The sequence below is a fragment of the Quercus suber genome, unplaced genomic scaffold (genome assembly GCF_002906115.3).
Source record: "Quercus suber isolate HL8 unplaced genomic scaffold, Cork oak 2.0 scaffold_55, whole genome shotgun sequence".
NCBI lineage: Eukaryota > Viridiplantae > Streptophyta > Magnoliopsida > Fagales > Fagaceae > Quercus > Quercus suber.
In genome coordinates, this window is record NW_027069520.1 from 981592 (window position 1) to 994929 (window position 13338).

Consider the following 13338-nt stretch of genomic DNA (forward strand, 5'->3'; position numbering starts at 1 on the left):
TTATTAAAAAAAATTGTATATAAGCTTACAAATTGATCGGTTAATTTTTAAATGTGGCACAAATCACATTTCGCAGTGTTTGGATGAGTAAAAAGCTTACTCATGAAAAGTTGACAAAGATCTAATTGTCATATAGGAAAAAAACAAGATTTTAATTATCAAATAATTTACAAAATAAAGATAAGATATAGTCAAAAAAATTAATCCATATACATATTTATCATATCAGTTTATAAAAAAATGATAATAACTTTATTTTTTAAAATAAAGAAGTAGTGTTTTAGTCTTTAGTCCTTTGAATTTACTTCATGTCTCAAATCAATAAACCTACTATCTAAGTACTTTATGAAATTAAAAATAAATGATAATTGATGGTGCATAATAAGAACCAACTCCAAATTTGTTCGTTGAAATCATCCAAAGGGAAAAAGGATAGACAGTACTACGATATGCTCGTTGCTCTATGAGGTCATCCATGGGAAGGACGACCTCCCTGGGACTCTATGAAGTCGTCCATGTGAAGAACGACCTCCCTGCATCCTTAACCCCTCTCCTCGTCCTTGATTAGGACAAGAACTCCTCTTTTATCTCTCACAACTGGCAAGTCTATTACTAAAAGCACTTTCTCATGACAGTTATGGGAAACAGCCCAGATAAGGTAACTTCCAAGGCAGTTATGGAAGTTACCTCCGGATTTTTCTAGTTCCTTAATAATAGGGACAGTTGCTAAACAAATAACTGTCCCAAGGCGTACACTATATAAGTACTGGTCCACGGGAAGGTAAAGAGGGGATTTTTCATTATTTTGATTCCAAGAAACACTTATTTTTATTTGGAATTACAAACTCACTAACTTTACCATCAAAAGATTCTTGACCGACCTCCACTGGTCTTCTCTGATTTTATTTGAGTTTCCAAAACTCAGCCTTCAAGATCATCAACATCTGGAGATTTTTAGCTCACTGATTTTCTTGTTAACCATCAATAATAATAACTTCAAATTTTTTTTTTTTTTTGAGAATCAACTTCATATAAGTTATTGGCAAAAAGTTAATCAGAATTTTGTAAACTTTTTTTTTTTTTTTTTTTGCAATGAAATTTTACAAAATTCTTTGTAAAATTCTTTTATCACTTTATTATTAAAAGTTTACAAAATTCTTTCATTGCAAAAAGAATTTTGTAAACTTTTAATAATAAAGTGATAATAACTTCTAACATTTATTTATTTATTTATCTTATCTTACTTTATCCGCTTAGGATTTGGAATGAAATGAATACCTCAACTTTTCACATGGTATAAAGCTAAAAAAACCAAAGTAAGCAAAAAGAAAATAAAAAGGGCAATACCCAAAAAAAAGACTAAGGACTTTAGTACGTGTATTTAATCAATATTTTTTAATTTTTTTATAATATGTAAGGATAAAAAAATATAATATTATTTAAAGATTAAAAACATGCATTTAAATTTACGTAAAAAAGGGCCGACATTTTCCAACCTACAAGCACAAAGAAAGCCACCACTATGTATTTTTCTCACCAAACTTAGCCCTCTCTCTCTCTCTCTCTCTCTCTCATTGTCAAACTTTTTTGGTCCCCCTCTCTCTCGCCTCCACCTTTGCGTACCAGTGAAGCCTTTTTATAACTTGCCCCCACACCCACTCTCCTCCACATTTCCACGAAATGAACCAATATCAATATTCCCCAACTCCATTTCTTCTTCTTCTTACTACTATTCATTTTGAGCACCCATACAAAAATTAATAAAGTTAAAATAGAGAAATGTCAGGCGCTTATAGTAATGTGAGGGTGCCGGAGGACTTGCCGTGGACGGATCAGGTAACGGAGTTTATGAAGGCGGCGGCGGAGATTACGGTGGCGTTAGGAAAAGGGTGCAGGGATATAGTGAGACAGAGTGTAGTCAGAGAAGACTCCTACATTGCTAGAAAGTTGGGAAAGGGTTCTTACTTGTGGAGTAATATCGGTGAGCCTTTTTGTGAGAGACTTGGACACAATCTTAGGTTCTTCAATCAGTTCCTGCCTGAAGATAAGAACCCCTTGCACTCTTGGCTAGTCATCTTCTTTGTCTCTCTCATTGCTTTTGCAGGTATTTCAGTTTCTAATACTTCTGTTTTTGTTTTTATTTTGGATCTTAGAAAGTGGAATGTTTTTTTGGGACAAAAGAACTTGGGTTTAATCTTTGTTTGGGATTTAGCGAATGTTTGGATATTTTTTTTGTTTGATGATTGATTGATTTTGATTGGCTTCAAATCCTATCCTATTTTGTAATATGTAGTTTCATGATGTTTTGTTATAATACTTTCCTAGTATGTTGTATGGGATTTTAATTGCAACTCAAATCCTTTCCTTCTTTGTCTCAAATTTATGGAAAAAACTGTATTACATATGACAAAACTTAGGTACAGTTACTTAGGTGCTATCTTAAGTTCCCCAATGAAATTGAACCATGTGGCTTATTGCCCAATGCACTTCCTTGTTTATAGTTAGTTAGTTACAGCTTCCAAGGCCACATAATTGAATTTAATCGAGGAACCTAAGACTCAAAACCTAATGATTGGTCTTTGTAGTCGTGAGTTCATTTAGAGTATAGCTTTTGTTATGTATGTTCCTGAGATGCTTGTATGTTTTAGTATATGTCTTCTAGACTCTAATAATTTCTGACATGGTTAGTTAATTTGCAGCCTTGAAAATTAATACCGAACAGGATACCTCCCCCGTACCGGTGATGAAGAGAGTGTACCTGCATCCTCCTAGTGCTAAGCTCATAGTGCTTCCGGATGGTAGATACTTGGCATACAAGGAGCAAGGTGTTTCGGCTGAAAGAGCTAGATTTTCTATGATTGCTCCACATACTTTCCTTTCCTCCAGGCTTGCAGGTTGTACAATGGCAGAAATGAAAGAATACAGCTTCACAGTTCATTTGAGTAACATTTGGTGTTGTGTAAAATCAGCCACATGTTTTGACTTTTTTTTTTTTTGGATTCTGTATTGTCTTTTTGATTAGGAATACCTGGGCTTAAGGCTTCACTGCTGGAAGAGTTTGGCATTCGCTTGATAACGTATGATCTTCCGGGTTTTGGTGAGAGTGATCCTCATCCTAAAAGAAATCTTGAGTCATCAGCAATAGACATGTTACTCTTAGCAAATGCTGTTGGTGTCAATGACAAGTTTTGGGTTGTGGGATACTCAAGTGGAAGCATGCATGCTTGGGCTGCACTCAGATACATTCCTGATAGACTTGCAGGTATTTTACCATCCAATATCTGTTTTGATCAGCTTAGCTTGGCTAGAATGTGGAACATCAATAATACACGGCCCTCTCTTTGAATGAAATAAAATTATAATAAATACCATTTATTTGGTTTTTATGAAGGAAATATCTATTTGTCCCTTTCTGGAGTTTTGAGTTTCCTGAATGCTAGATCTTTTGGTCACGGTTACCTTTCCCTGTGAAATGTAATGACACTAGTCACACTATATAGATATAGATTTGCTTTTCCTCATGCAGAATAAATGTGGTGGAAATCACTTTTTTAAATTTATTTGATTTTTTATAAGGTTCTCCTCAGTTGGTAAAGGACTTGATCAAAGAATTTCCACAACCCCTCTTCCCCCTGCTTCCCCCCAAAATAAAGAGACTAAAATATTTGCAGAAGACAAGTTTTAGTTGCCATCAATTAAGCTTTAGATATTATATTATTACTTATCAAAGGAAAAATAAAAATTTGTTCTTTTATATAAGTTGTGGGGCAAAATTGCGCATGTAGTCGCTAGATTTTAACTTAGTTGAAAGCTTTGTATGAATAGTGCAGTGGCTAGGAAAAAAAATAATTAAGTCCAACAGAGGAGGTGACAGTATACACTAATCCTAAGCTGTAACTACGTTTAGCATGGTAAAGTAAAAAAGACTAAATGTGCTGTGTGATTGAAGCCATTTTTTATTGATTTGTTATTCTTGATACTGGTGACATAGCCCCAAAATCTGCTGCTGTTGAAGGAAGTGAACTAGTAAACTGCAAAAAAAAAAAAAAAAAAAAAAAAAAAGGAGGCAAGTTATTGGTTAACTTTGGTAATCAATGTCAATATAAACAAGTCTTGACATATAAGGAATTAAGATGCCTTACTTATAGGCATGTTGTTGATATCAATTTCTTTTATTGGAAAGTAATGTGGGCACCTGGTGGTGGGTCATGGGTAGCCCTTGAACCCACAACTCCTACAAGAGGAGGAGTTGCAATTTGAGCTAGAGCTCATTCATGAAATTGAATTTTTTAAATAATCTAAATTCATCAAGAGGATAGAATAGTTTATGACACGACCATGATCCAGAACTTATGATTGAGGAAATGAATAGTTTTTCTGTATTATAACAGGTGCAGCCATGTTTGCTCCAATGGTTAATCCATATGATACAATCATGACTAAGGAAGAGAGACGTGGAACTTGGGAGAAGTGGAATCAAAAGAGGAAATTTATGTACATTTTAGCTCGGAGGTTTCCTAGATTTCTCGCTTACTTCTACCATCAAAGCTTCTTGTCTGGAAAGCATGGTCAGATTGATAAGTGGCTTTCATTGTCACTGGGAAAGAGGGTGAGCCATTTTATCATCGATAATTTCTTTCAGATTAATATTTCTACAAATTTGACCCTTGTACCATCACTACTCTTTGATATCTTCTGATGGCTGCTGATGTATTTTATTTTCCCTTCCTGTCTTTTTTCTTATTTCCAGTTAGGCACTTTTGCAATTTCAGTTGAAACACATTACTCCAAATATTGGAAGGAGAGTTATACACAGCTGTGAAATCTTGGCTGACATGTCCTTTTATATGCCAGTACCCTTTATGCTGTTTGTATAGATGAGTAAGAACAGTCCCTTGTATAGTGGAGCATAGACGGGGTGGAAAATTTCCTTCTGGGGTATTCAGAAAGCCTGTATTTATAGTGTGTTCTATCCTTGTGGGAAAACAAAGGGGGGGTGGGGGTGTGTGTGAAGATACAGGGATAGAGCTGGTGATTTATGTAGATTACACAATAGTTCTTGTAGGCTATATGGTAAAAGAGGATTGATGCTGCTGTTTCCATTTAAAACTGGAGAAAAGCATTGTTGCTCTGAGGCTTTTACTTTCTGGTTCTTTTAGATAAGCCTATTTAGCTGCTTGTTTACTTGTATGCATCATTATTGAAGACATTGCTTATCTTTCTAGGACAGAGCATTGATGGAGGACCCAATTTATGAAGAATTCTGGCAAAGGGATGTGGAAGAATCGATCAGGCAGGGAAATGCAAAACCCTTTGTGGAGGAAGCTGCATTACAGGTCTCAAATTGGGGTTTCAGCCTTGCGGACCTTAAATTACAGAAGAAACAAAGAGGGAAAGGCTTGCTCAATTGGCTCAAGTCTATGCTCACTGAAGCTAAAGAGGAATATACAGGCTTCCTTGGCCCAATACACTTATGGCAGGTTAGTGGCATATCCATTTGCTTCATGTTTGTTTTGATTGAATAATGTTTTATTCTCTAGCACTCCATAGATACTTGGACATCATCAGCTTAAAGTAGTCTGATTATCAATTCCGATAGACTTTTTTTCCATGGAGACATTTGGATTAATGTAGTTAATGTTTAATAAGATGATGAGACAACAAGAAGATCAGTTATAAACTCACACAGAACTTTGAATAGATGTTTACTTATTACTTGGAGGTATACTTGCTATCAACACTATTTTTGTGATATCCTTTTTACAGGGGATGGATGATAGGGTAGTGCCCCCATCCATGACTGATTTTGTGCACCGGGTTCTACCAGGAGCTGCAGTACATAAGCTCCCATACGAGGGCCATTTTACCTACGTCTACTTTTGTGACGAATGTCATAGGCAGATATTCACTACACTTTTTGGAACCCCACAAGGCCCACTCAATACTATAGCAATAGATCAAGCTCTGGTAGAAGGTGATTCCAAAGAGCAGGAAGAGGCTGAAAAGCAGGAAGAGGTAATACTTGGCGATCCTGCCAAAAAGAGTTAATACTGAGTGATTATATCATTCTTCTGGTCTACGTTAGAAACTTACGATGTATATACGTATACCATAGGATTGCTCTGTTGCTCCATGCCATAGGATTGCTCTGTTGCTCATGGAGCATAAAGATAAAAATGAAAAGGTTAAAAAAGTATACCAGGTCTTTTGTTTTGGAGTTCAAGGTGATTCTGAGGGCATCTGATGTGTGGGGTAACTTTTAGACATGTTTGACACCACAAAAGCCATACGAGAAAATAAATTGTTCTGATTCTCAATTGTAGGTCAGAATCTCCTTCTGATTTGCACCTTGTTGGATTGAAAAGGCAAAATGGGCCTTATTATTATTATTATTATTATATATCCTGTTGCTTAGATTTAAATTATGGGATTAGCAACCCTAAGATAATCTATAATGCCAGCACTTACGGCTCACAAAGCTTGCATTTTCTGCCAGCCCCGATTTTAGTCCGGTAAAAGACTCAGTTTCTATATCACTGGTTAAAGCTTACCAATAAACAGCTCCGCTTTCCATTTGAGGACCAGATCTTCCATCAAATTTACATCTACCATATGAACGTGCCAAAACCATCTTTGTTAAAATCCTGTTGAGAATTTGATCTTTGTTGGATATTGAAGGCACAAAAGGCTAAAAATTTTAGATGGGTTCCTCATAATATATTTTCATTTACTTGTTACATTTAAAAAAAAAAAAATATTATGAGGTCCTTCATTTACTTGTTAATTTTAAAAAAAATATATATATTAGATCCTTCATTAGCAAATTACCTATATCTAGAGAAACAAGAAGCCCTGAATGGCTTAGTTTTTTTTTTTTTTTGGCTGAATGCCCTGAATGGCCTAGTTGATCCCATATATTGTACACTAAATAATATCACATTAATTGGGGGAAACAAAATGGAGCAAGAAAAAGGCTAACAAACAAAGACAACCAGAGCAGAGGAGGTATCTGGCAATGGCAAAATACTAAAAATGTGCAAAACAAACTCCGTTATCATTAAGCAAAGCCTATGATCAAACCGTCATGTTCCTCTGCAGTTGAGGACCGTTTCTTTCATTAACTCGCACAAACATGCCAAATCTGTCTCTAAGATTATATCCTCCACGCACATTAGCTTTTCCACGAGCAATAACAACCCTATGCAAAGCTGCACCTTGATCAAAATCTTCTTCAACCTCTCTCTGACTCCCACAACCTGAGACCTCAGATTTAACTAGCCATGTTAGATCACAAACTCCAACTTTGTATAAAATGATAATTGCCATTGAAACAATAAGCTGTGTAATCCAAGGAGCTGTGGCAATAATTGCACCGGATATACCAAAAACTTTGATGTAGATAAGTGCTTGTGTGTTGGCGGTGGCAAGGCGGAAGAGGACAATGCCAACGATAGTGAGCCAAAGGGAGTGGATGAGAATTGACCGGAATGGAATTCCTTGGTCGCTGGAATTGTTGGGCTGCATTTTACTTTGAAGGGTTGGACTTGGAGGGCATGATGGTCACGTGTATTTATGGTGGGATTATGTGAATTGTGAAGCAATAGGGAATGTTAATGAGTTCAAAAGTTTGTTCCGTTTGGTGAGAGTTCTATTTAGTTACAAACTTCTATGTCACTTCTTCTTTCGGTCTGGTATTGTTTGAATTATTTGCTTATCTATCTCTTTTAGAGGAAAACCAGAAAACCCAGCTTTTCCCAGTTGTCAAGTTTTTTACCCTTACCCCAAGTAAATAAGAGGAAGTAAAAAGTAACACAATTAATAGCAGAAATCAATTTTATTAAACACCGTTATTCATTAATTATTTATACACAATTATATTTTTGCTTATCCCAGGTGGGTAGCAATTGCTCTAACTGTGTGACTGTGTCTAAGATTTATGCTTCTTCTACTGCGCACAGCTGTCATATATTTAGCCGAGTGAAGCCAAAGATCAAGGGAGGTGATAAGGTCCTGTCACCTTTAACAATTCTCTACTATATCATCATCATACATATCCCAAGCTTCAGTTGATTGCCACTTGCCAGTCCTTTGACAAGCCTGAAAACTTTGCCATGTATCATCCTCATATTGGGGGGCCATACATGTATCACAGAATAGCTTAGTGAATCTTTTGCCTTACGCAACAAAAGAGTTTCCAGGAACTCTAATTAAAGAATGAGTCCAGTCCAGCATAAAACCTTCATCTTTCATCTCAACTACAAGCGTACAGGCAACATTTATATTTGGGGAAGGAGATTAGAATCCAAGTTCTCCTTCATGGGAGAATTGGATAATACCACTAAGTCACAAGCCTCTTGGCAATTCCCTACTTTTCCCAACTATCAAAGTGCTAGATATTAGAACACATGCCCATTGCTCCATCCTCTAAAACAGCCCTTTCCTTCCACAAAAAAGCCCCCGTCTGCTTCAAATATCAAATGGCATAGCGAAACTCGCAATTTCTGGGGTTGCACCTCTTTTAACCATCACGTTCAGCAGCCTCTTTGCTTCCTCAAACCGATTCAACTTACATAACCCACTCACTATCTTGTCACACACAGTTAAATCAGTAGCAAATCCTTTCTTCTCCATCAGAACTTGCACCTCAAAAGCTTCAGCGACCATCCCTTTATTGCAAAAACCATCAATTAACATACTAAACATAACATTTTCTGGTTCCATCCCTTTACTCTGCATCATATTCACATATGCCATTGCCAGCCCCATTTCTCCAGCCTTGCAAAGACCACTTATCAGAGCACAGTACGTATCAGTGTTAGGGAAAACGCTTCTATCAGTCATATCACCAAACATTGACATTGCACTATCCATAGACCCCAATCTACAATATCTATCAATAATCAAATTGTACAAATGAGTATCCACTTTTAAACCTTTATCATGCATCTCCAAAACCAACTTGTTAGCTTCGTCGACCTTGCCAGAACTCGTGAACCCATCAATCAAAACTTTATACGTATGGTCACTGAATGCCACTCTTTCCTTTTTCATCAAAAGCAAAACCAAATCCAACTCCTCAAAATTCCATCTCTTGGCACAAGCATTCACCATTACATTGAATGTAACAATATTGGGCTTAATTCCTCTACCAATCATCTCTTCCACTAACTCCCTACCCCTCTTGACCTCTCCACTCCAACACAACCCATCCACCACCACTGTCAAAGAATACACAGAAACCTCGATACCCGATTCAGTCATTCGATAAAAGAAGTCTAAAACCAATTGCAAAAGATCACAACTTTTAAGTGCAAGCAAATGAACAGTACAAGTCCTCTCATCAATCTCAATTCCATTATTCTTCATATAATCAAAATCTTGAGAAACAAAATCGAACAATTTACAATCTGAATAAACCTTAAGCATAGAATTGAAAAACTTGGCTATAACTTTTGGATCATTGCAACAATTCACAACGGTAGAGGCAATAACAGAAAATGGGTACCTGGGATTTTGGCAAACCAGGTCAGATTTCATGGTTTTCTCAGCATCTGAGAACCTTCTTTCCCTAAGAAGCCTGCAAATTAAGGTCAAGTGGGCTTGCAGGTCAGGTTTGAAGGACAAGAGAGATTGGTTGTGGAGGAGAAAATTGAAGAAACGTAAGCATTTAGAGGATTTGAGTTCTGGGTCAGTGAGAACATGGAGGAGTGTGGTGGGGTTGAGATTGGAGAGGAAAGTGGTGGTTGTGGTGCTGAGTGGTTTGGAGGCTAAGGAGGGTTTTAGGGGTTTAGAGATAATTTGTGCTATTTCCTGGTAGCGGTTAGGAGTAGGGGAAAAGTTTGGACGGTGACTTCTTTTCACAGTTTTCAGGGTTTTGAGGAGGTTTTGGAGAGACATACTTAGAAATTAGAATAGATTATTGAAAGAAGGATCATTTTCAATTAGAACTTGTTTACAAGCAGCTCAGTCCTAACAAAATCCCATCCGTTTAACAAACTAAAGCATCTCTTTATAGTTGTTTCAATTGGCTGTAGAGAGCGAGAACAAACCTGTGAAGACTGAAGATTGAAGAAGAAGAACAAACCTGTGCGTGGCCTTTATTTTTGGGCCCATACGAGGTTTAAATCTAAGTCCATCAACGTTAAGGTCCAATCTGCTTGTCCGTGCGGTATACGTGGCCGAAAGAAAGGGACCGTTATAACCGGTATGGGCCTGAATGCTAGAATAAAGCTTTAATATAACAAGCTGAGCTCTCTTTTTTTTTTTCTTTTTTCTTTTTAAATCATAATAATTTAATTTAATTTTAATTAGATGTGGTAGTATTACAAATGTATCATACGGCCAATTACAAAGCACCGTGTACTGCTACTAGATTCTAGATTCTGCTATCATTATTTAGAAACCAATAGAAATTTGTCAAGTATTGTTAAAATAAAATTATAAAAAGCATGCAAAAACTAATCACACGTGAGTGCGTGTAAGGAATAACATAAGCAATCCAATCAAGTACTGACATGTGTCACTTTGAAAATCAAAACATTTCAACCAATCAAAAAATGCCACATGTCTTGGAGAAAAAGTCTTAAAGCTCCTCTAATCAGATTATAACACATGTCACCAAGCAAACTTCGCCACATGTCACTCATCTACCCCCAAACTCCTATAAATAAAAGCCTTCCTAAGGCATTTCTACACACCAACACATGTTGGGATACACCAAGGCATCCATGCCTCAAGCAACATCATAGAAAATTCAGAAGTACAGAAGCTATGCTAGAATCAAGCCTTGAAACCTCCAGAAACTTTGAAAACTTTAACCTCAAATACGAAGAACATTTGAAATAGAATCATCCAAATTACCTGCCTAGATCTTAAAGTTTGCTTGAATCAAGCACAAAAGTCTTTAGAAACTTCAAGAAACCACAAACTGGTGAAACTCTTCGAATTCAAGCCTCTAAAGCCCCAAAAAATTTCAACTACAAACTTTCGAATACAAAGAACATTCGAAGAGAAATCATCCAAATCATCTTCTTAAATCTTAAAGTTTACTAGAATCAAGCTCAAAAGCCTTCAGAAACTTCAAGAAACCATAAATTGGTGAAGTTCTATGGATTCAAGCCTCCAAAGCTCCAAAGAATTTCCACTACAAAATTTCAATGACAAAGAATGCATGAAGAACATGAAGAACAAAGGATTTCTAACAAGCTCATAACTAGAAATTCATTGTAATTCTGTTTCAAAGATCTTTGATCCTTTTTTTAGCCAAATTGAAGTATATTTGGTGTTCGAATCAAAATCACATTACCTTAATTCCAATCAACAAATCTTTAAAGGAGATCTAATCAAAGGATTACTCTTTTGTAATTACAGAAAATTGTACCACACATTCATCAATACAAATTCATATTTGTGAAACTATTTTACTTGGTTGATTTATTTCAAACTCAAAATTTAGTCGCCCACAGCATGGAATCTAGATATTTTATTTGACGATAAAATATTTTAGCCATCAGTTCAACAAGTTATGTGTTTAAATATGACTTTGTGTGACATTTTTTTGAGAGTATAAATTACATTCTTTAAGTTTGTCCATTGTCATTTTTAATGCTAGAAGCCTTGTAAACAAGGGCGGAGCTAAAAGGGGAGAGGGGCAATTGCCCCTTGATTCCTAAAATTTCCTTGTATATGAAGTCTTAAGAAGTTACACACTGATATTGAGAAAAAAACGAAAAAATGACTCCCACTTAGATGAAAGTAACTATGACATAGGAAAAATAAAGGAAAAAATATATATAATTCTTCTCAAATAGCAAACCGTATCTCATTTTCACCCATTTCACTATTCTTATAAATAGTTTTTGTCTTGTCCCACATTTTGCACCTATTTCACTATTTTTTTTTTCTTTTTTCTTTTTCACAGTATTTTTTGTCACTGTTTTTTTTTAATCATTATTTTCACGAATTTTACCATTCACGAAACTTTTCACAGTATTTTATTGTTGAGTGATATTAGAGATATTAAAAATTTTACTATTTATGTCTTGCAAATTGGCAAGTCACCAATCACAAAAAATCATTTCAAACATCTATTCATTATATTGTTTAAGTAGCACTAATCACATTTTTACCACATCAATTTATAGACTTTTTGTTGTAGCTATGAATTGGTTATTTTTGTTTATTTATTTTAATGATATCAAATATATACATATTTGTTTACAATTCTTTATTTATTTTGTTATTATTAGTGATTACTATTTCTAAGAGTAATTTCGCTTTAAACATTGTCTTTTAATTTTGCCCCCTAGACTAAATTCATGACTTCGCCAGTGTTTATAGTTCAACTAGCATCTTCTGGCGTTTTTAACATAAACAACTAACCTCTAGGGTTTAAATCCTCTTTAACTATCAAATTATGGGGGAAAAAATGATCACTATCATCTCCAAGAGTTTAGTGGCTTAATTCACACATCCTAATTTATTTTCTAATGAAAACATATAGGGTTTAAATCCAATTTTTTCCAACAAACATTTAATTTTTGTTATTTATTTAAGTTCACATTCTTTGCCACTTGTCACTATTAACCCTTCCATCCATAATTGCTGTTAACCATTAAAATATAATTTTTTAACCATTAAAGTATAATTTTTAATACTAACAAATTATTAGAATTTATTTTAAATAAAAATAAATGATAATTAACCAAATGTGTTTGATGAATAATAATAATTGTCCAAAGGGTGCAAATTGAAAATTTTTATTTTTTGTGTGACCTCAATTGGTCATTGACACTTGGCAAGCAAAATTTCCAAAATAAAGAGTTTATTACAAAATTTTAATTTGAGTTTATAATACGGGTCTAATTGGTTTACAGACCTAGTTGGGCTACCCTAATCAAAATTCACTAGCTCAGTTGAGATTAATGAAGGGAGCACACATTGTTCTAAAAAAAAAAAAAAAAAAAAAAAGGGGAGGGGTGGAGGGGGTTGAGATTGAAGCTGACGGGTATAAATGACTTAGGTTTGGTATCATTCTTTATATATTGTCCCTTAAAATTTTTAATTGAATTCAACCATGTGATTACATTGGTCATGAAGAACAAAGTTGAATTTAGGCTAAGTTCCAATTATATCATCTACTTTTGACATTTTTAAATCCAATACTTTTTTTTTTGGTTTTTTTTTTTTTTAATGTTTTATTTCTTAATTTCAATCATTCAACTTCCAATCATCTCCAAATATAGTCTTTCAAGCCAATCCACACCGTTAAGTGCATTAAAATGGTGTCGTTTCACTAACGATAAGATTGGATGAAACTAGACAACCGAACTAAGTTCA

The 13338-nt window shown here is 35.1% G+C and overlaps 3 protein-coding genes across 3 annotated transcripts; 1 reads left to right on the plus strand and 2 right to left on the minus strand.

Moving 5' to 3' along the window:
* Nucleotides 1-1560: 1560 nt before the first annotated feature.
* Nucleotides 1561-6422, plus strand: LOC112038966 (uncharacterized). The gene is made up of 6 exons (XM_024071792.2): nt 1561-2104; nt 2700-2894; nt 3023-3262; nt 4392-4609; nt 5226-5480; nt 5767-6422. Exons 1-6 carry the CDS (start codon nt 1780-1782, stop codon nt 6046-6048), a joined length of 1515 nt encoding a protein of 504 aa, XP_023927560.1. The 5' UTR covers nt 1561-1779; the 3' UTR covers nt 6049-6422.
* Nucleotides 6423-7074: 652 nt separating this feature from the next.
* LOC112038983 (uncharacterized) lies at nt 7075-7524 on the minus strand. The gene has a single exon (XM_024071813.2). It carries the CDS (start codon nt 7522-7524, stop codon nt 7075-7077), a length of 450 nt encoding a protein of 149 aa, XP_023927581.1.
* Nucleotides 7525-7819: 295 nt separating this feature from the next.
* On the minus strand, nt 7820-10213 carry LOC112038982 (pentatricopeptide repeat-containing protein At2g28050). The gene has a single exon (XM_024071811.2). The coding sequence runs from the start codon at nt 9895-9897 to the stop codon at nt 8467-8469; it is 1431 nt and encodes a 476-aa protein (XP_023927579.1). The 5' UTR covers nt 9898-10213; the 3' UTR covers nt 7820-8466.
* Between the last annotated feature and the right edge of the window lie 3125 nt (nt 10214-13338).

Bases quoted from the DNA above. Each gene is read 5' to 3' on its own strand.
- LOC112038966 (XM_024071792.2), top strand. From the start codon at position 1,780: ATGTCAGGCGCTTATAGTAATGTGAGGGTGCCGGAGGACTTGCCGTGG. The intron at 2,105-2,699 runs GTATTTCAGTTT...GTTAATTTGCAG, and splicing joins CTCTCTCATTGCTTTTGCAG to CCTTGAAAATTAATACCGAA. The intron at 3,263-4,391 runs GTATTTTACCAT...GTATTATAACAG, and splicing joins CATTCCTGATAGACTTGCAG to GTGCAGCCATGTTTGCTCCA.
- LOC112038983 (XM_024071813.2), bottom strand. From the start codon at position 7,524: ATGCAGCCCAACAATTCCAGCGACCAAGGAATTCCATTCCGGTCAATT.
- LOC112038982 (XM_024071811.2), bottom strand. From the start codon at position 9,897: ATGTCTCTCCAAAACCTCCTCAAAACCCTGAAAACTGTGAAAAGAAGT.